A 21,016-nucleotide genomic window follows, 5' to 3' on the forward strand; every position below is an offset into this window, starting at 1 on the left:
TCCAAAAAAAAATTATTATAAGGTCTATTCAAAAGAATGAAATTCCGTTAGGGGAAAAAAACAGAAAAACTTTTTAAAAATAATATTTAAAGAGAATTTTAAATTAAATTTAAGTACAATTATTTATGTGTTACCTTAAATGTACTAATTTATTTCAAATATATCACTACATTTGTTAATGCAAGACAAATGATATTATATATTCCATTTATGGCAGTTAAATTAATTATATGATTTATTAGCCAATGTAGTTTCATAATTGAATTTAATTAGGAACAACACCTAATAAACTGATTTTTTTTTCTTTATTAGCCAATGCATTTTTTTTCCTTTTTTATATAGAACAAAGTTTAGTTACAAAACTACCCTACCCAATAAAATAAATATTACTACATAATTTAAAAATCTAACCATTGAATTGCATGAGATTTACGTTTTTCTTTTAATACACATGTCAAATTTTGTGCCAATCGGATATTATTTACTATATAATTTATAAGCTTATATATTATGCATAATTTTAAATTACAAAAATTTGCAATTTAAAAAATTTATTGGTGACATAACTATTTATCTTTAATTTTTTAGAAAATTTACAAGCATGAAGGATATAAGAAAAAAATGTAATCCAATTGTAGATTTGTCAAAATTCATCTCTAATAAAAAGATATTTAGTAAATTTGTAACCTAAGGTTACAATTAATTTAGTTAAATTTTTTCATTTTATATATGTCAACGAGAAAGATTCAAAACCGAGACATCTCTGTTGAAAATATTAAAATTTTCATTTAACTTAAAGACAATCCTTATTTTGCACCACTTTATACATGTGAATGACATAATTTATTTAAATTTGCATACCACATTGTTATTAGTAAATTATTATATTTTCTTTCTCAACAACTTTACGCTCATTGCACACAAATTAATTGGCGCAATTGAAGTATTCAACCATCTAAAATTCTTTTGTTATTTTCTTTTCATATTGGGGTTTCCAAAAGAGCGGCTATCTTTTGTTTTATAATAGAGATAGTGTTTCTGTTGAATATGAGATGATTTTAGAAGGAATTGTATAAATTTTTATGTAAAGAACATGGCAATGAGAGAAAGTAGACATTTGAATTTTCTTATTGTTCCCATGGTTTATTTTTCTGATAATTTAGAAAATACTAGTTGGATTGACATAAGGAATAAAATAATAATATGAAGGTGATGTAAAAGATATGTTAATATAAATTGATATGTCAACTTTAAGATGAAAGATAAAATAAAAAAAGTAGTTAGATTTTTATTATTATTGTTATTGACTTTATAAATTGATATATCAACTTTAAGATAAAATTAAAAAGTAGTTAAAAAATATATTTGTTACACATTAATGTGTCACTATTGAAAATTATTATCAAATAATTAAGTTTGTAAGTAGAAGTATTTTTAGAAATATATTTGTCATATATTAATGTGTTAACAATCACAAAAAAAAAAAAAATCAAATATTAATTTTTATATTTTTTAAAATCCAATTTTTTAAATGTTGTATGGTAGTAAAATTCTGAAATGTTTAGTATTTTTTATTTTATAATAAATTAAGCTAGCTTTAGGCTATGTTTTGGTCAGAGAGAAGAGAAAAGTATAAGAGAAGAGAAAGGAAAAATAAAGAAGAAAAAAAATGTTTTTGGATGTAGAGGAGAAGAAAAATGAAAGAAATTGAATGTATTTTACACTTTTATCCCTTTAATTTATAAAGAAATAAGGATACAAATATAATTTCACACAAACATTTAAAACTTTTTAAGGGTATTAGAATAATTTTATAGATTTAGATGGAAAATTAAAAATAAAAATTGGTGAAACCATAGAAATTTTTTCTCCCTCTATTCTCTTTTAACCAAACAAATTAAGTCTTTTATCTTCCCTTCTCTCACTTTCCCTCAAACCAAACATAGCCTTAACATTTTCCTAACAAGAATGAGAACGAAAACGAGTGAGATTTTGTGAGCCGCGTGTAGTTTCAACTGGCCGGTATGTGTGAAACACGTCATGGCACGTTGAATCGTTCAGAACTCCTTTCGTTCTCATTGATTATTATGAGTCATGTATAATGCATTGTGACTCCTTTGAGTTTGACCACCCTGACGTTGGAATGCAACTACTTTCTTTTATTCTTTATGTAATATTCTAATGCCTTTAATCCATCCAAAAGTTAGAGGGAAAAAAAAAGAAAGAAAAAAGAAAAAAAAAAAAACCCTTTATTGCAGTAAAAGAACTCGAATGTGTGCCTTTCTGCTAGTTCCAAACAATGCAGAAAATCAAAGTGGTCCTAAAAAAACGAAATTAAGGGTCTGTTTAGTAATGTTGTTCTAATAACATTATTTAAGTGTTGTGAAAATACGCGTGGATGGAAAAATGTTGTAAAAATACGTGTTGTGTTGTTTAAACAATACAACTAAACACCTCCTAAGTTTTTTTTATATGACACAAGATAGAGTGGTCATTTTTTTGCGGAGGGATTTTCGGCGTAGACTCATCAACCTTCATCACGATATGATAATAAATAATACCACTTGTACTATCAATCAAACCACTCACAAAGTAAACTCACAAAATAAAACAATACAAAAACTCTTACCATCAAACCACATCTAATAAAATAGAGATATAAAGTGGTCCTACTATATCAAAACAATAGATCTTTTATTCAGTTACGGTTTTATGTTTAATTGTTTATTAACAATAAAATATGATTTGTAAAGAAAGAACCATGAAGTATCCTATTCTAATTTTTTATAAAAAAGTAAAAACCGGAATCCATAGCTGAATAAAGGAATTATCTTTTGGCTGGATATACCTGTCTCCTACTCTGGAAAGTTAAATTTTATAATTTGAGGCTAAAAGCTTGTATAGCTAAGCTGTTTGCCCATAAGTCTATCTGTTTTTTTAGAAAAAGAACAAGCAGGAGAATAAATAATTGTATATGTTAATGTGATCCTTATTTAGGGATATATAATATGCTCCAAATTGAATTTTAACACTTCGTTGGCATTTTTGGCATAAGCTTCTTATAATTGACCTGTCTTGTGAACAGTTAGTGTGCGTTGGAGTTTTATACTTTTATGTAATTCACTGAATGGTATAGTTTTAAAGATGTCTGTGTCTTTCTTGCTCTCAATCATGATATAGTTTTTCCCTAATAGAGTAATAATCTCTCTCAGGCCATCATGCCTTCTTGCTTGTCTAGCACTTTACAGGTTTACATCCCTTTCACCCAAAAAAAAAAAAAAAAAAAAACCATTTGGTGGTTGGTATGTCTATTGAAGTATTAAGATAGGACAATTAAAGTCGCAAGTAATTTGATAACGAAGAGAGGACTAAGACGTATTCCATGTGTCACTAAGTCTCAACTGAAAAAATATCTAATATTTCAGATGCAAACAATATTACACTCACAATTCGTGAGCTTCACCTATTAGTTGTGGGATCCTCATGCTATGAGTGTGATGTTATATACATCCGAAATATTAGATATTTTTTTAGTAGAGACTTAGTCAGAGCCAAGCATGATTTTACATATTTTTGTGTTGTTTAGTTTATGCAATACTGGTAAAGGGACACTTAACAAAATCAGAATCATAAAGCTTATGTTTTCTTAATTGCTAAGAATCATATAGCTTTGGTGTGTGCAATATATGACCATGACACTTATGACAGTGTACCATCCCTAGCTCAATGGTTTTACACCTCAGGCATCTATTTCCATAGAGGCTTTGAAATTCCTCTGAATTTTGGCACCATGAAGAAAGGAACTACTAGTTCCAATATGCACCAATTTGGAATTTTCTTTGTTGACCAATTCCTGATCACTCACTAGAGTCTTCCGTTAGGAAATTTGACTAGACACTTGACTATGATGTCAATCAAGGATATAATGAGGCAGTCAAATTCAACTTTGACGACTTTAAACCAATAAATTAACTTGACTCCAGAAATCATTTGAAGACATACAACCTTGGAAATAAATTGGGGGAATTCATTATTTATTTTTCCGAATTGATCAAAGTGGAACTCAAAAATGTGATTTGCTAATACATTTAAGATACATGATGTCGATTAGCAAGTAAAGAGGATTCACGGATCGACCATTATATATTTATATGTGGCTTAGTTTACATTTGTTTCGATAAAAAATCTTATTTGTTTTTCCGAATTGGTCAAAGTGGAACTCAAAAATGTGATTTGCTAATACATTTAAGGTACATGTAGGATAATGCGGATTAGCTAGTAAAGAGGATTCACGGATCGACCATTATATATTTTATATGTAGCTCAGTCTACATTTGTTTTTATGAAAAACTTATGCAAAGATAAATTTTGCACTTTCTTATACTTGGTAGTCTAAAAAAAAAAATGAGTTAAAAGGAAAATGATCTTTTGACTCAACTTATTTTAAGGTTGCTACCGAATTATTTTTTTTAAAAATACTTAAAACAAATTGAGTTAAAAGAAAACTATCTTTTAACTCAATTTATTTTAAAGTTGTTACTAAATAATTTTTTTAAAAATACTTTTAAAAAATTATTTTTCAAAAAATATTAATTTCGAAACAAATAGAAACCTCCCTCACGTTGCAACTAGAATGGAAAAAGATATGACTGTTATGATTCAGTGGTCCACATAAAATGGACCAATTATTATGCTGTAATAAAGTTTCCATTAGAATTCATTGTAGTTGTTAGTTGTTACATAATTCAGATCAACACACGACGGTGTAATAATTATACATTCTTCCTTTTTTTTTTTTTTTTGAGAATGATACATTCTTCCAATTTAATTCACATAATTTAAAGTATTACAATGGTGGGGACATATAATTAAGAGAACTTTTTTCTCAAAAATTAACTGCATTTTGGAGTTCTGATTACAAATTAATTTTGAGAACTATCAAGGTGTCAAATATGGCCTCTTGAACTCTCTAGCTTTCCTCTAGAGTAGGGTTTTTTTTTTTTTTTTTTTTTTTTTTTTTGAGGGTGTCCTCTAGAGTAGATGATACTAAAAAAAAGTGCAATGGTGATCCTGAACAATTAATTTCAAAGTTGTTTTTGGGAGTTCAGAAAGGTCATATTGCACCCCCAACAATCTTAAAAATAATGTAGGAATGCTTAATGCTCAATGTCCATTTGACATTTAAAAAAAAATTCATATAACTTTTACAGATATATGAATGTTAAATTGTAGGAAATTAAATAAAAATTATCTTCCTTGGAGCACAAAATAATCTAGTTTTTCTTCAAATAGTTGAAAAGGTGAAATATAATATTGTCATAACTTTCATAACATGTGTTTAGCAAAAAAATAACTTTCATAACATGTAATGTCTTGTTATCAAAAATTGTGATAAAGTAATACATAGAATACAGTTCTTCTGGGCCTATAACTTTTGTGCCACAATACTAAAATACAAAATGGTATCAGGGATGAAGTTATGTAAAAGTAATACCTTTCCAGCCTTAATAAATCTTGAAAAAAATTGTGTGATATTATGTTACTTTAAGTAATTGTAAAGGAAAAATTTAAAATTGTTTGGATGAAAAAGATTGCTTAGAAAAAATTTTTAATAACAAGTTAGGAAAGTTGGCCATACAAAGAAATTTTTTAGAGAAATTCTATTGGGGTTTAGACTTTAGAAGATGCTTTTTTCCCCCTTGAATAACTACTCTATTGATATATATATTTTTTTAAAAATTTATTTTTAAAATTCAATAGTTATAATAGAGAAGAGAGATATGAAACTTGAATGTCTCAATTAAAAACACAAAATAATGTTAGTTGAACTTTATAACTCTTGGCAACTACTTTATTGAACTAAACTCCCAAAAGAGAACATGGAGAGGGAAAGAGCACTGCATGGGTCCATTTCTTTCCAAAGCTTGGACTACAAGAGAAGGTAGAGAAGAGATAGACACTGGCCCAGCCCAATGCAAAAGAGGTGTCCATTGGGCTGAGATATGGGCTGGAACATTACCCTCTATATTCAGCACAAAAGATAAGGAAAAATTCTCCGTAAGTGTTTACAAGTTTCAACATGTCCTCTGAGATAAGGCTTTAATAATCCAATGAAGACTCAACTCAGGCTCAATGCATCACCTTAGAGAATGAATTTGAAGAGACTTTTGTCAATATATAATATCTTAAGAATGATGTGTGTGTGTGTATATATATATTGTTTTGATGTAAAATTTTGAGATTTACGTAATATTGATATTGTATTATAAATTGTTTAGCTAAAACCCTTACATTCAATAGTACTGCCAATTTCTCTCATGTATAAAAAAACATGGTGCTTAGTCTAGAAACATTGCATGATACCTGAAGTTCTAGATTGTACTAAAAAAACATAACCAGCAGCATTGATGTTAGTGATCACATGGTAGCCATTCAATTCATATTTGGGACTATCCAAAAGTAAAGAAAATTGTAATCCAGAATTGCTACTGAGCTTGGCAAAAGCCATATGCATGTAATATATACTTTCCTCCTTTCATCCCAAGTCATTCTAAACATGCACATCACCAGGAAATCATGTTTGAAATTTTGTTTATGTCCAACAATTGGGACTGATATTACTTAGTCCTCTCCTTAATTACTCTCAGCTAAACTTAGTTGTTTGTAGCTTACTTCCTTTTCTCTTATGTAATGCCAAGGTTCTATACTACTTGATTATATTTGTCTTATTATATGATTGGATGTGGCTTCATGGAGGAAATGGCTAAATGCCTTTTATTTGTAAAGTCTTTTCAAAGTATTTAGCAAAATGTCCTGTTTTGAAACTCGATTTTAACAAAATTGAGTTTCGCATAAAACTAGATATCCTCAAAATTGAGTTCTATGTGTATTTTTAAGTAAAACTTGACATTTGCAATGTTGAGTTCCACTTGAATTTTTTTGAAAATTCAAGTGGCAAAATATGCATAGAACTCGACTTTGGAAAGATGGATGTTTTGCTACGTACTTTAAAAATAAAGGGCGTTTAGCCATTTTCACCCTTCATACTTCATACCCTTAGAGATGACCACATGGCCCCATTGATCTTAAACAAATTTTCAGAATCATACCTCAAAGATGAAATCCCATTGCTGCAAGGTTAAAAAGGTAACATTTTTCTACCTGGACATCCATAATTAAACACTCATGCTGTGTGAAAGCCCCCATTTCTCCAAGCATATGTGGTATTCCACCTGGACATGTTGATTACCTTTTATAAAAAAATCCTTGTCCTCAGACCTAGTTACCAACTTGAAGATTCACTTTTTAACTGAACGTAATTTTCTAATATTCTTTTTCCTAATTTCTGTGCTTTTTTTACCCCATTATTTTCACATTGTAGATTATTGATGCATCAGTAGTGAAAATAATGAAGCATTATCATAGGTTCCGAACACTTTCTAATGCCACATATATATGAGGCATGCATGGTAGTTCCAAGTTGCTAGACACTCGTAGGTTGTTCAATATCATTTCTTCAATTAGTTGAATCGTTTGTTTAAAATAGTTTCTCTCGTCAAACTTGTGATTATTAGAAACTGAAACAGATCTAGTCATTTCCTTTACACAATGAACTAACTAATTTAGTTAGATTTAATCTAAGTTTAACCAAATAATTCACCCGTTTCGAACCTGACTCAAATGCTCTTGAAGCCAAGCATGTGAGTATGGTGGAGTTAGAGAGAGAGAGAGTAATCTTTATTTTCATCTCAAACCGTTGGAATGAAGATGGCATACATCATGCAAATTTAGTTAAATGGGAGCAAGCCAACATGCTTTTCTTGCCTTCACACTAGTCATACCTTTAAACCCCTCTACTCCATCCTCTCTTTCCTCTCAAAGAGCATTTGCAAAACAAGTTATTTGAAGTTGCATCACCATTATCTAGCTCTCTCATCATCAACTCTCTTTTCTTTTTATTTTTGTTTCCTACTTTCTTTTTTCATTTTTGTGATTTTTGGATTAACAGATAAGATGGTAAGACCGCCTTGCTGCGACAGGCTGAACCTTAAAAGGGGTCTATGGACTGAAGAGGAAGATGCAAAGATACTTGCATATGTCTCCAAGCATGGCACAGGCAACTGGACAGCTGTCCCCAAGAAAGCAGGTTAGTTTATATGGGTTGGATCAGACTTATAATATGGACTAATTATAACCAGATTTTAGTTTAACTGATAATTTTGATACTGTATGTGAGGCTGTTGTGCAGGACTTAAGAGATGTGGGAAGAGCTGCAGGCTAAGGTGGACTAACTACCTGAGGCCTGATCTTAAGCATGACGGCTTCACACCTCAAGAAGAGGAGATGATTGTTAGGCTTCATGCGGCTATAGGTAGCAGGTGGGCTTCTTATAAACTTCTATAGTAGTTCCTCTCTCTCTCTCTCTCTCTCTCTCTCTCTTCACTTGGTTTAATTCTAAATTACTTATTAAAAGGGAATAAAACTCTTTTTGGATCTTGTTTTTTAAGCTTCCTGTTTCTTTTCTTTCATATTCCATGTTGCTCTTCCAACATTCTCTTTCTCATGTAGAAAGTTGCAATGCATACAAGTCATATTTGCTATTTTCTCTCAATTTTAAGTTGATTTTCCTTCCAGAAATTATTTAATTCTAATTACTCTGGAAACAATATTCTGTCTCAAAGCAGAGTTTATCACATGCATTCCCTTGCGCTTCCTACACTTCATATTTGTTTTCCAACACTTACCATGTATATAAGCTTATTTTTCATATTAGCATCAGAGTTTACAATTTTCTAAAAATAATTTTCATATTCTAAAACCACTTTCCCACTCTTGCATTTATGCTGTCTCCACCAGTCTCTCTAAATACCTTTTTTGAGTTTTTCTCATCCTTGTTCCTAGTATATCTAACTTACCAAAATCTTGGTACTTTAGCGCACTTCTGGATTTTAGAGAAACAGCTTCTTACAAAATAGTATGACTCAGGTTGCTTTGCAGTTCTGGTTTCTCTCCTCTCTGAAGAAAACAATCAAAATTTTCAAAGCAACTCCAAAATCTTCAGCACCCCCCCCGCCCCCACAAAAAACGGAAAGAATATCCAAAATCTGGCTATGTATTGCTATTCTGTATTTTTTATGGAGAAAGTTGTGTCATTTCTCGGAAGATGATAACAAACATAACTACCAACTATAGACTGTTTTCTGTTACTAGTGCTAGAGTAATGTGACTAATGTCTCTCTCTCTCTCTCTCTCTCATAGTCTCATGGTTTCTGTGGTCCAGGTGGTCCATAATAGCACAACAACTTCCTGGGAGGACAGACAATGATGTTAAGAACTACTGGAACACCAAGTTGAGAAAGAAGCTTTCTGAAATGGGAATCGATCCTGTTACTCACAAGCCCTTCTCTCAAATACTTGCTGATTATGGAAACATTGGTGGCTTCCGAAAACCTGGCATCAGAGTTGGACCTCTTAATAAAGATTTGAAGAGTGCAATTATGTTAAAATCAGAACCATATCCAGCTGCACCACAGGGATTCCAAAATTTCAATAGCCAATTGATGACTGCAAAAAAAGAACCAATCCAAGATACCCTTTTCAATAACAACCATACTGACAACTACCCATCGGATCTTCTCGCTGAGCTCCAAGCTATAAAACTTGTCACAGAGGCCTCAAATTGCTCTAACAATGAGACCATCCCACCACCAGCCTTTGCTGAGGCCTCGTTGTCATCATCTTCAGTGTCATATTCTCCTACATGTTCTACTACAGCGGCGCAAGAAAAGTCATCCCTAGACTTCAGCTGGCACGACTTTCTTCTTGATGAGGCATTTCAACCAGCTGATCCTCAAGAACAAGAAACCACTGCCGAGTATTCATCAAAAGAATTTGCAAGCCAAAAACAAAAAGGGATACTGCAAGTTAGTGACACTGACAATGAAGCTGCCATTCAAGAAAGTAATACCAGAGCTAAAGCAATAGAATGTGCAGTCATAAGCAATGACTTTGAGGCTTCATCGTCCTCTGACTTTGCTTTTGTGGAAGCCATGCTATATCAAGAATATGAAATGTTGTTAGACTTCCCTAACCTGGAACCATTCTACTACTGAGTCTGAGTCTTCCCCAAGTTTTATCACTTTTATGGCATTATGGTGTTCAGTAGGTTAAGAATTACCGAATAAGGATTTATTGGTTTCCTTTTTTTTAAATTAGTTTTCTAACCTTTTCAGCATTTATGGGTTGAGGGCTAACAGTTTATCATTGTGTTAAAATTATGGTTTTCTACTTCTAATAGTTTGTTCTTAGACTATTTATCATGTACTTAGATGCATCACTATTTTTTTTCCAGCAGACCATCCTCTAATGACATAATATTAAAATTGTATTGTTTCAAAGTTCGCCCTCCATAAGAAAGTTTACATTGGACTAGAGATTTCCTGTTTATTAATTTGAAGTTTCTGCAGAAAATGTACTATCTTATATCTCTAGGGTTAATGCTCTTATACTTGTTGGTAAAATACAAAACCTACCCCTTACGTTCGGCTAATGTTAGGTACTACCAAAACTTTTCAAAAATATCCCTGATGATGCTGAAAATCACCAGTCAGTTACACAATCCTCATGTGCTCAAGACAATATCTTCACAACACAAAACAATAAGATCTCAGGAGAGTACCGGTGTGGTACCGGCCAAATACCCTCCGATAGTTAAATTAGAGAACTCTTCACAACTCTAGAGTGCCAGAGCTGGGATAAATTATACGTACCTTAATTTGTGAGGGTTTTGGAGTTTTTATAGTAGTGTAGAGTTGACATTTGTTTCTTGGCAAATAGGGTCTTTCCTTATGGAGAAGATCCTCATAAAAGTACGTATTTTACAGGATCCTTTCCATATAGTGATTTTATTGATTAGGGTTAGCCGTAAAGCGCAAGATATTTCATTTTTAAGTTTCTTAAGGATTACTTAAACTGTGTGGAGGTAACGTTACCCTATCATTGTCCACATTGCATCTGTCACCTTGAGGACAGTCTTACATCATATGAATGTTACGTGACTCTGTCACCGTCTAGATTGTACCCATCCGTCTTCTTGCACGTCCTTTAGAAAGAATCCGTCCTCTTCCATACTAATTTCAACCAAAAAGGTACTCTTGCTCATGTTTGATCCAGTAGAATGAGACCGTCCACGTTCATTTTATCCTCTTCAACCCCATTCGGCATAAATGTTACTTAAAATCGTTTTAAAATTCCGCTGCTCCGCGTCTTCCTTCTCCATCCCGAGTTGCTATTTATCTATCACTTAGACACTCCCTAGTGCAAATATTTGCCATAATGCAGTCATTGTAACAATCAAGATAAGCTATTAAAGAGAAGCAATGAATAAGGAACTTTCAAATGGTTTTAAGTGTCGTTTGTATTGAGGGAGCAAAGTGAGTATTTAAAAAAAAAGTTTTGGTTGAATTTGGTATTAGTATTTTATTCTTATGTTTGAGAGGAAATATTTGTAAAAATAATATTTTTTTAATAAAAATTACTTAAATTGGTAATATTTTGAAGTTATTTCAGAATCTGGTCTCTTTTTTCTTTTTTTTCTTTTTTTTTTAAATTGTATTTTGACTTCAACTGATTTGGATGAGTTTTAAGCGTTGAACATGTAAAATCCCAAATGGTTTCAAACTGTGCTAATTTAATTCAAATAATTACTATTATTTTGCAAATTTTGCCCTATTTATAAGCTCAGCCTAATTTATTATTATTTTTTCTCTTTATTAAACAACTCGTAGGCCGTAGGAAATCTAATCTAGGTCTTTTTTGCCAGTTATGCTATCTTTGCAAACATATTCATTATGCAACTGTTTCTCAAAAAAAAGATATTCATTATGCAACCGAAAACAAAACCTATTAGTTTTTTTTTTTTTTTTTAGGAACTCAAAACATATTAATTAATTAATTATATGGCCTTATTTGGAACTCAAGTTTTTCGCATTCTAATGTGAAGAACTTGAGTTTCTGAAACTTGATTTCCTTCGGAAACTTTTAAAAAAATATTATCTCAGATTTTTCTTTATGGAACTCACTAGAAGCTTAAAAAAAAATTATAATCTCAGATTTTTCTTCATAGAACTCGAGTCTCAAAGAGTCACATAACTAATACGTTTTAATGTTTCTATTTTGGTCAATATGGCCAAAGAAAGATAAAGAAAAATACCAATCTAACCCACTCAAAGATATGATGTAGTTAACCCTAAGTTACTACTACAAATGTTAGACATAGTCTTATTATGTAATGTATTATAAATCTGTTTAAAAAACTCTATATATTACTTTCTTGTATGTGTGTTTTAATAAGAATTACTGTTTCTTAAAAAAAAAAATGATGTGGGTATGTTTGGATATCGTTTATTTGGTTGAAAACTGAAAATTGAAAATATTGTAACAAAATAAATTTTAAATATGTAAATAATATCGTAAGACTCATTTTTAATAGAATTTTTGTGGAAAATAAAAGTTACGAGTCTTATAAACAGTGCACGGATTCACAAAAACGCGCTTCTTACGGAACGAAAAACGCAGACGCAGACGCAAAGAAGCTTTGTCCAAACGGGTATGTAGTTATTGATCTTATTCCCAATAAACGACCTGTAGCAAACCATTCATTATACTATTGCAATGTTCAGAAAATAAAACACAGAGCAAACCAGAAATAGATACAGAGAATCCACGGGTCAATCAGATTCGGATCAGAAAGAGAGAGAGAGAGAGAAAGAAGAATCAGGAAAAAAAATGGTGGCGATATCGCTATACAGAGGGAACCTGCACAGAGTTCCCGACGTGCCTCGTCGATGGCTCATGCCAACCCCTAAACTCTCCCTCAAAGACTTCAAGTCTCTCCTTCACCGTCGCTCCAAAGCCCTCTCTCGCCTCCGCTCCACCACCCCTGACCCGGACCCGAACTCGAGCCAGAACCCCGACCTGAACCAGCAAGCCGAAGCTCCGAAAGAGAACCCGGTTTTGGTTGAGCCTAAGTTGGAAGAAGAAAAGGCCAGTGATTGCGAAGAAGCCCCGCCGAAGAATGAGGAAAACGATCAGAGAGGAACCGGTGACGGCGGTGATTGCTCGGTGAAACCGGTTGTTGTTGATGCGCCGGATTTGAAGCCTGAGAAAATCGATTCCGGTGCGGTTGGTGCCGATGTCGACGGACAAGCTTTGCCGGCCGAAACAAAACCGGTTGATTTGGCAATCGCGAACCCTAATTCTGAGGTAATCACTTTTTTTTTTTTTTTACAAAGGGCTTTTATGATTGATCTTGAATTGTCTGTGAAGATTGCGTTTTTGCAGATGATAGATATAGCCATATCTTCCTAGTCACTAATTCATTTACAAATTGCAATAAAAGAATAACCATTTATTTAGATTTTGACACTTAACAATTGAGTGATTGACATTGTTTTGTATGTATGAATTGGTACAGAAAGATGAAGAGAAAATGACAAATTTCCCATACGATATTGCTTCCTTAAGAAGCTTAGTTTATTTGAGAGTCAAGAATGCTTGTAATTTGTATTCACTATTAAGAATCTTAGACATGTTATAGAAACAGTGAATCACTAGCTAAACATTGGGGTTCAAGGGAAGCCCGAGTGTTTTCAGCACTAGGGTTCGAACCCCACCAGCCCTGCTCCCCCAATTTACCTAGCCGAAAAAAAGTACTAGCTAAACATGGGTTTTGATTCTGAAAGTATGAGTTTTTAAGTTATTGGGCTCTGTTCTTTACAGTGTTTGTTTACTGTATTTAACTGTGTTTTTTGGTAGGTAAGCGACAAAGTGGATGTGTTAAACAAAAAACAGAAAAGGAAAAGGGAGATTGAAGATAAGTTAGAAAGTTTGAATGCTAAGAAACATAATCTAGTACTAGTGCTAAAGCAGGTAAGCTTTGGTTTTATACTCCTCTTGTTTGGGTATCTGTTTAGATGTTACATGCATAAGTGCATAACTCATCACTTTGTGTTGTGTTGGAACTATGTTCTACTGCTCTTCTTTTTCTTTTTCCCCTTTTTTGCTCTGACAATGATTTTGATAGGTAGATATAATCAATTGGCGGTGGTTGGCAGATCTTGAATGCAGAGGAAGAACTAAAGAGGCGAAATAGTATGCAAGTAATGGCGACTCGTCCTTCTGTTCCACTTCAAGGGGATGGCGCAAATGACATGGGGTCATTGACTAGGCATATTGCTCCAAGGATGGGCTTAGAGGCAAATCTTGGTGGAGATATGGAAGGGACAGAAGCTGACGATCCTTTAAATCATAGCATTAATCCTCGCCATGTGCTTCGGACTAGCAGTATGTCACCATCTTCAGAGTCTCCTCTTCGAAGGCCTGTCTATAATCAACACATGGTAATGTTTACAAATTACTATTACTTGTATCATGTAGTGAAGTATCTAAGCATGCTGTTTACTCCAGCTTTAATTTCCTCAGATTTCTTTTACATTTTATTGATTTTTGATTATCATGATTGTTTTGTCATTGGGTTTTGTTGAGAACTGATAACTTAAGTATTAATTTCCTCTGATTTCTTTCACATTTTATTTACCTCTGATTGTCGTGATTGTTTTGTCATTGAGTTTTTGTTGAGAACTTACAACTTGAGTATGAACATTTTTATTTAAATATTTAAGGTAGGAGTAGGACTGTCAAATGGGGCAGCCTGAGTTGGTCTCATGCTAAATAAGCTCATCTCTGAAATTAACCACTCTTTTTTATGCACACCACAGCCTTTTAAATTTTTTACTGCTATACAAAAGACCCAGGTTATAGCCCATTGTAAGGTACAAGCTGTGGACCAAGTTCTGGCTGGTCTGACTTAAACAATGGAAACAATAACAGTATAGGAAGTTATTTGTTGCAAGGAGAAAATGAACCATGGCTCAAGCAACACTTCTTCCAATTGTAAGAACAAAGAGGAGGGTGAAGCAGTATATTTATTGAAAAGAGAAAATGAGCCATAGCTCAAGCGGCAATTCTTCCGATAGTAAGAACAGAGAGGAGGGTGAAGCAGTATTAGTAAAGCTGTCAAGCACACTTAAGCACACATGCCTCTTAGAGCTTAGGCAGAAAGCACAAGCACTTGCCTGATTGAAGTATAGCACTCACTATTCAAACATAATATATATAATAGCCTCTAATTGAAAGATTCATAGTATATAATGAAAAGAAGTTATTGACTCTAAATAGTAACATATTTATTGAGAGGATTGTTTGAAACTAGACGTGAAGGTTTTGTTGCATGTACTCTACCAGTACCACACTATACTACAGTCTACTGTTAAACGAGTCCTATGTGGTGTAGTACATGGACATGTGTGTTCGTAAGAGATTTAAAAACAGGCTAAATTATTAACCAAGGCACCTTAGATAAAAGCTATGAAGCACGGGTGCGTTTTAGGACTCGGGTGCGGGTGCGGGTACGGGTGCGGGACTCGACAATTTTTGAAAAAGGTGGGTGCGGGTGCGGCGGGACTCGGCGATTAAAAAATTATTAAAAATATTTTTAATATATTACTAAGCATGCTTTTTTATATAATAATAATAATAATAATAGAAAACTCATATTATAATAATAATAATAATAATAATAATAGTATAGAAATAATAAGAATAAAATAAATAGATAATAATAAGTAAAAAAAAAAACAAAAAACAAAAAAGGTTGGAGGCTCTCACGTGTAGCTTTCCATTAAAAAGAAAAAAGAAAAAAAAAAAAAAAGAGAGAGGATGTGGCTCTCACGTTTGGTCAGAGAGGGACAAAAACCAAAGAAAAGTTTTTGTACTTGTCAAAAAGAGAAACAGTAGTTACGTTACAGAAGACTTCCAGAGAAAAAAGAAAAAAAGAAAAAACAGAGAACAACTCAGAAGATGATGCAAAGAAGAACACGAAGAAGCAAATCAGTCCACCGGCAACAGTAGCGTAAGAATATCCAGTCCAGTCCAGAAGGTTTTTTTTTTTTTTTTTTCCCCTTACCGGCCGATTTCCTTTTTCCGGCCGAAACACGCCGATATTCTGCCGATACAATCCGATTCGGCCCGAATCGGCATGCGTGGGAGCCGAATCGGTGCGAGTCGGCGTCGATTTGAGCCGCGTCGGCGCGAGTCGGGAAATCCACGTGGCACGACGCGGCACGGACGCGCGGTCTGCGGCGTCCCTCCCGCGTCGGCGTGTCCCGCCGCGTCGGACGCGGGTGCGCTGGGTTCGGAGCCGCGTCCGTGCATCCCAGGATAAAAGTCATATTATATTTTATATAATAAAAGTTGTGTCTTGCACACTATGGTTGTGCCAAGTGCATACCCTCTCCCTTTTTTTTCTCCTTCCATGTGGATAATCATTTTGCCCATTCATTTAAAAATTTTAGACTCTTTCCTGACTAAAGAAAAAGTAGCCATTACTCATTTCAATATGATGGTTGACACCTTGGATGACTAGAAGGAGTTTACTAGGAGCCCTTTGGTTTATTATTATGAAGCACAACATGTTAATGCAAGTATGTAATGTTTATGTGAAGGTTTCACACCCCTCACGTACGAGTTTAGTGGCAATCGGCAGTCCATCACGCTTTGCTCCCACTGGGCATCCGGGGAATTCTGGAAACCTGCCCACATTATCTGTATCAGGAACAAATTACATTCCATCCTCTCCTTCCCCTGCAGCATCTGGTGGTACATCTGCTTTTAGAGATGCTCGGCTACCAAGTCCATGGAATTAGAAGGTCAGACGTCAACATCCTTCACATAACATCAGTCTCATTTTTTTTTTTTTTTGGTCCCTGTCAAGGTACGTCATCTTCTGATTGGGCAATGCTACCATGCTGAGTTCTGAAATGTCGAGCACCTCTTTTTTTGAATTTCTCAGAGCCATTATAGTTTCTGTTCAGGAAAATATAAATCCAGGTTTTATTACCCTTTCAGCATTTGTGGTCAACGAGAATCAGAAACTTGTGTTGTATCATTCTTCTGAATCAGCGCTCTGTGTATTGATGTTGTAAACTAAAAAAAATTTCTTGCAGGCTTGAGCTGTACAAAAGAAAAATGTTCAAGAATTGAAAAATTAGACTGATGTATTGTTTTCTTTTTATAATGGTCTTCACATTTTATACTGTTGTCTACCTTTGGAAAATAGTACTCTAGTTATCTAAGTTACGACTTACAAGTGAGATCTATATATCTATCTTTAATGTTCAATCTGTGTAGAGAAAGATATAGATGTGCTTTGTGATGGTGTTGTTGAGACATCGTTGCATGAGATCGAATTGAATTCCTTACATAGTCTAGAGACTCTTCAATGGAAGAATCTTTTGACAACCATTTGAGCATTCTAACCAAACATCATGTTTATCAAATTCAAATACGTGGAATAGACTTCGCTGTTTCTCAAAAAAATTATTTAAAAGAATGATAAAAACCTCCTTTTGTTGGACTTGAGTCTGAAAAGTCAGTGGGGGTGGGGGAGGAGACATACTTTTTCGGAACTTATTGCACTCTTGGGACCCATGCATGATGATTTTCATTTTCTTACCTAAAGGCCAAACTTTAGCCCAAATGCACAAGAATTCAGAGTTATACTTCTGACCAATGTATAGATTTTACTGGAATTTATGCCCAAAAAGAGCAAATAAAATTTCTTGAAATATCTTTTCCACTGAATTGTTTTCTTTTTTCTTTTGTAGTCTTCTTTTATTCACTAAAAGTGGTGTATTTGGATGTAATTTTGGGTTAACATCCCAAATGAGAAAGATGAACTCTAAACCATGTAAAACACAGCAGTAATGTCGTTATTGCACATGTATTAGCCAGCTAAACCTTATTTGATTAGCAAGTCTGGTTAGAAGATGTTTCACCTAATGTTTTATCTGTTATTCTTCGACATGTTTCTTTATTAATATTCATCAATAAAGCCTTACTGGCATGTTTCTCAAAAAAAAAAAAAGATCAACTCTAAACCAGTTTGATGAAATCTTCTCCAGTCCACTTGTATGGATGTAGAGGTCAGGGAGGTTACACCACATGTTCTTGTTTAGAAAATTCAAAACTGTTTTTGTTTCTCGTGATGTATGTCTTTTTGTTAACATTTGTGTGTACCTCTTAATACATGTTTCCAAAAATAATCAGCTAGCAGGAATGGCCTGCAAAAATCGGCGTGAAATTAAAGGACACGTAGCAATAAGATATAAGAAAGGAAATAATGAGAGCCATGTGCTTCAATGCTTCTGTAGAAGACACTGTCGTTGGTTATGGTCATTTGCCCTATTTTTATTGCCCATCACGACGAAATCTATTACAAATTTTGGGTAATCCTAGTCAGCTTCTACCAAAAAGTAGATGCCATTATGGTATTTCTCTCTCCTAATTCTTATTTGTCATGATTCGATGCATGATCTACATTACAATTTAAAAAGTTCAATAATACATAACCGCCGCAACTGTATCACCAAACTTGTAGTAACTTCTGCTCAGCGAGCAAAGAAATTGTAATCAGATAAATTAAATCACCTTTTTGAGGCAAGTAAAGTTTTACACTTCCACAGTCCAAGAAGTAATTTGAGTTCCGGTAACAATTTTGTTCTAAGAGAAATTTTTTAAGTATTTTCATAATATAACAAAATGATGTTCTCTTCTTTTACGGTGAACTTTACAATGAATTCAATGAGTAAATTTTATCATGAATATGAGAGTAAGAAGCATCATTTACCATTTTTCGAGTATCTAAGAAGTACTCTTGTTTAAGAATTATTATCTTTTTTGGATTCTTTCATATAAAAATCACACATGTGAGATGAAATCTATGGGCCACTCAGAAGGAAGTGATTGAATAATGCAAGCAACCATAGAAGGTTTGTAAAGAAAGTTTTCAATTATAGGATCCTTTCACTTTCAAGTCAAGTAAAATGAAGATTAATTTTCTTTCTTCAATGTAATGGTATGTACGATGCTGACATTAATACATCTTTATCAAACACATGGATATTTTTATATTTAATACCTAACACTAATCAAGTCAACAGTCAAATCCAAGCACAAACCTCCCATGTCCTCCGCCCCCGGCGCATGTTAGAACAAAATAGCAATAGATCTCACACTCGTCACCACACAAGTCCCTATCCCAATGAACCCCACCACTGACCATTTTCCATGTACCCCAAACTCATATACTTTCTCCCTCCCCCAAGTCCCAATACCCAACCACCTTATATTCCCCTCCATTTTCCCTTGAACCAATTCCTAATTTTTCCCATTCCCCACCAACATGGCTCACCAAACCACCCAAAGGCGCATCTTAGCAAAACCAGAAGAAGAACCCAAACTCAAACCATCCATGGATCCCACTCTCATCAAAAAGCACCCCAAACCCACCACCACTACCACTTCTCACCACCACATAAGACCAAACCCAGATCCCCCTTTACACTCTAAACCCTCCTCTTTCATGTCCCACAACTTCTCTAGATTAAACCCATATCACAGAAGAGCACATAAACCCCAAAACCCCACCAATCCACATCCAACCCCATGTGTTATGGACACCCATTTACAAGCCAAAGCCTTGACTGTTTCTGTTGATTCCTCCATGTTTTCCTTAACCAAATCAAACCACCTCACCAGAACAACTATTGCTCCAAAGCTTGAAAAAGACAGCACCAAAGCAAGAAAAGAGGTTTCTAAAGAGAAACTCAAGAAAGAGTTGGATAAGAAAAAGTTTCATGAGGTGAAAGTGAATGAAAAAAAGAAAGAAACCCGTGAAGAGCTTGATGTTAAGAGATTGTCAGAGAAATTGAAGGATGTAGAAATGAAGGATCTTCAAGATTGTCGTGAAAGTAAGAGAGTTTCAGTTTCATTAGCTGTGAGAGGTGGCAGAAGGAGGTCTTTCTGTGACTCAGAGGTTGACTTAGCAGATATCCTTGCAAGCAATGGGGTGAAAGTGGTTTCAGCTGATATGCCACCATTTATGCAGATCCATGTTGTGGATTGTGCTAGAAAGGCTTATGATAGTATGGAAAAGTTCACTTCTAAGACCCTTGCTTTGACTCTCAAAAAGGTAATCAATTGTTGTTAATTGCAATGTAATTAGTTCATATTTTGATCATGAATCTATTATCTACTTGAGGTTTTTTTGTTGATGTTATGTGAGTTGATTGATGTGGTAAAAGATTTTTGTGGGGTGGTTGTGATTTTGCAGGAATTTGATGGGGTGTATGGGCCAGCATGGCACTGTATTGTGGGGACAAGTTTTGGGTCTTTTGTTACTCATTCAGTAGGTGGGTTCATGTATTTCTCAATGGATCAAAAGCTCTACATCCTCTTATTCAAGACCACTGTACAAAGAGCAGATTGAGGCGATGATTAGGGACAGTTGGAAGTAAGAATATTTTTTTAGAATAGGAAGTTTTGGAAGGCTATAAAACTAAAAGTAGATATCTCCTTAGCTGCTTGTACATGGGTTTTGTTCAGGAAAAGATGAAAATATGATGGACAGATATGGAAGCTTCTCTTTTCTTTCTTTTTTGTTCAAAGGGCATTTTTTAAGTGGTCTAGGACTTTTACTTTCATGTAAATGTTGGGGTTCAAAAATAAATAGCCCCTTTTTACTATAGTACATGCTTTGTTGTTATTATGTTCTGCTTCATATATTTCATAATTGGTATTTTTCTTCTTCCTGATTTGCTTTAACACCATAAAATATCACTTGTTTGCAAGATGTTTTAAAGTTAAAAGTTGAGCAATCAATCTCATAATCTTATTCAAAATTGTAAATAACATCCTACAGTTTTTATTAATATTTGTCAAATTAAAAATAATTTTTCCATCAAATGGTCTTCTAAGTTCTAGCTTCTCTCCTAACCACTCTTATGCAGTGATGCTTTAACCTTGTAAAGCACTCAAAAATTGTTAAATTTCTTCTTATGTTAAATTCAATGTGAATAAAATTGAAAACAATAATCAAGTGAAAGTTGATTACTGTATC

At 33.8% G+C, this 21,016-nt stretch overlaps 3 protein-coding genes across 4 annotated transcripts; all 3 read left to right on the forward strand.

Annotated features, from left to right (window-relative positions):
* Positions 1-7,835: 7,835 nt before the first annotated feature.
* LOC115965598 (transcription factor MYB35-like) lies at positions 7,836-10,294 on the forward strand. Of its 2 annotated transcripts, none has more exons than XM_031084857.1 (3): positions 7,836-8,146; positions 8,237-8,378; positions 9,281-10,294. In XM_031084857.1, the coding sequence occupies exons 1-3, from the start codon at positions 8,014-8,016 to the stop codon at positions 10,110-10,112; spliced, it is 1,107 nt and encodes a 368-aa protein (XP_030940717.1). In that variant the 5' UTR covers positions 7,836-8,013; the 3' UTR covers positions 10,113-10,294. The 2 variants fall into 2 exon arrangements, with proteins under 2 accessions (XP_030940717.1, XP_030940718.1); XM_031084858.1 differs by having other exon boundaries at positions 8,249-8,378.
* Positions 10,295-12,594: 2,300 nt separating this feature from the next.
* On the forward strand, positions 12,595-17,163 carry LOC115963593. The gene is made up of 4 exons (XM_031082661.1): positions 12,595-13,263; positions 13,816-13,929; positions 14,115-14,399; positions 16,563-17,163. Exons 1-4 carry the CDS (start codon positions 12,787-12,789, stop codon positions 16,761-16,763), a joined length of 1,077 nt encoding a protein of 358 aa, XP_030938521.1. The 5' UTR covers positions 12,595-12,786; the 3' UTR covers positions 16,764-17,163.
* Positions 17,164-19,159: 1,996 nt separating this feature from the next.
* On the forward strand, positions 19,160-20,706 carry LOC115963594. The gene is made up of 2 exons (XM_031082662.1): positions 19,160-20,089; positions 20,231-20,706. Exons 1-2 carry the CDS (start codon positions 19,301-19,303, stop codon positions 20,384-20,386), a joined length of 945 nt encoding a protein of 314 aa, XP_030938522.1. The 5' UTR covers positions 19,160-19,300; the 3' UTR covers positions 20,387-20,706.
* The last annotated feature ends 310 nt before the right edge of the window (positions 20,707-21,016 follow it).

Source organism: Quercus lobata, chromosome 10 (assembly GCF_001633185.2).
Source record: "Quercus lobata isolate SW786 chromosome 10, ValleyOak3.0 Primary Assembly, whole genome shotgun sequence".
Classification (NCBI taxonomy): domain Eukaryota; kingdom Viridiplantae; phylum Streptophyta; class Magnoliopsida; order Fagales; family Fagaceae; genus Quercus; species Quercus lobata.

Excerpts from the sequence above, each read along its gene's own strand:
- LOC115963593 (XM_031082661.1), top strand. The coding sequence starts at position 12,787 with ATGGTGGCGATATCGCTATACAGAGGGAACCTGCACAGAGTTCCCGAC. Across the intron at positions 13,930-14,114 it reads TAGTACTAGTGCTAAAGCAG|ATCTTGAATGCAGAGGAAGA; the intron begins GTAAGCTTTGGT and ends GGTGGTTGGCAG. Across the intron at positions 14,400-16,562 it reads CTGTCTATAATCAACACATG|GTTTCACACCCCTCACGTAC; the intron begins GTAATGTTTACA and ends GTTTATGTGAAG.
- LOC115965598 (XM_031084857.1), top strand. The coding sequence starts at position 8,014 with ATGGTAAGACCGCCTTGCTGCGACAGGCTGAACCTTAAAAGGGGTCTA. Across the intron at positions 8,147-8,236 it reads AGCTGTCCCCAAGAAAGCAG|GCTGTTGTGCAGGACTTAAG; the intron begins GTTAGTTTATAT and ends ACTGTATGTGAG. Across the intron at positions 8,379-9,280 it reads CATGCGGCTATAGGTAGCAG|GTGGTCCATAATAGCACAAC; the intron begins GTGGGCTTCTTA and ends TCTGTGGTCCAG.
- LOC115963594 (XM_031082662.1), top strand. The coding sequence starts at position 19,301 with ATGGCTCACCAAACCACCCAAAGGCGCATCTTAGCAAAACCAGAAGAA. Across the intron at positions 20,090-20,230 it reads TTGCTTTGACTCTCAAAAAG|GAATTTGATGGGGTGTATGG; the intron begins GTAATCAATTGT and ends GTGATTTTGCAG.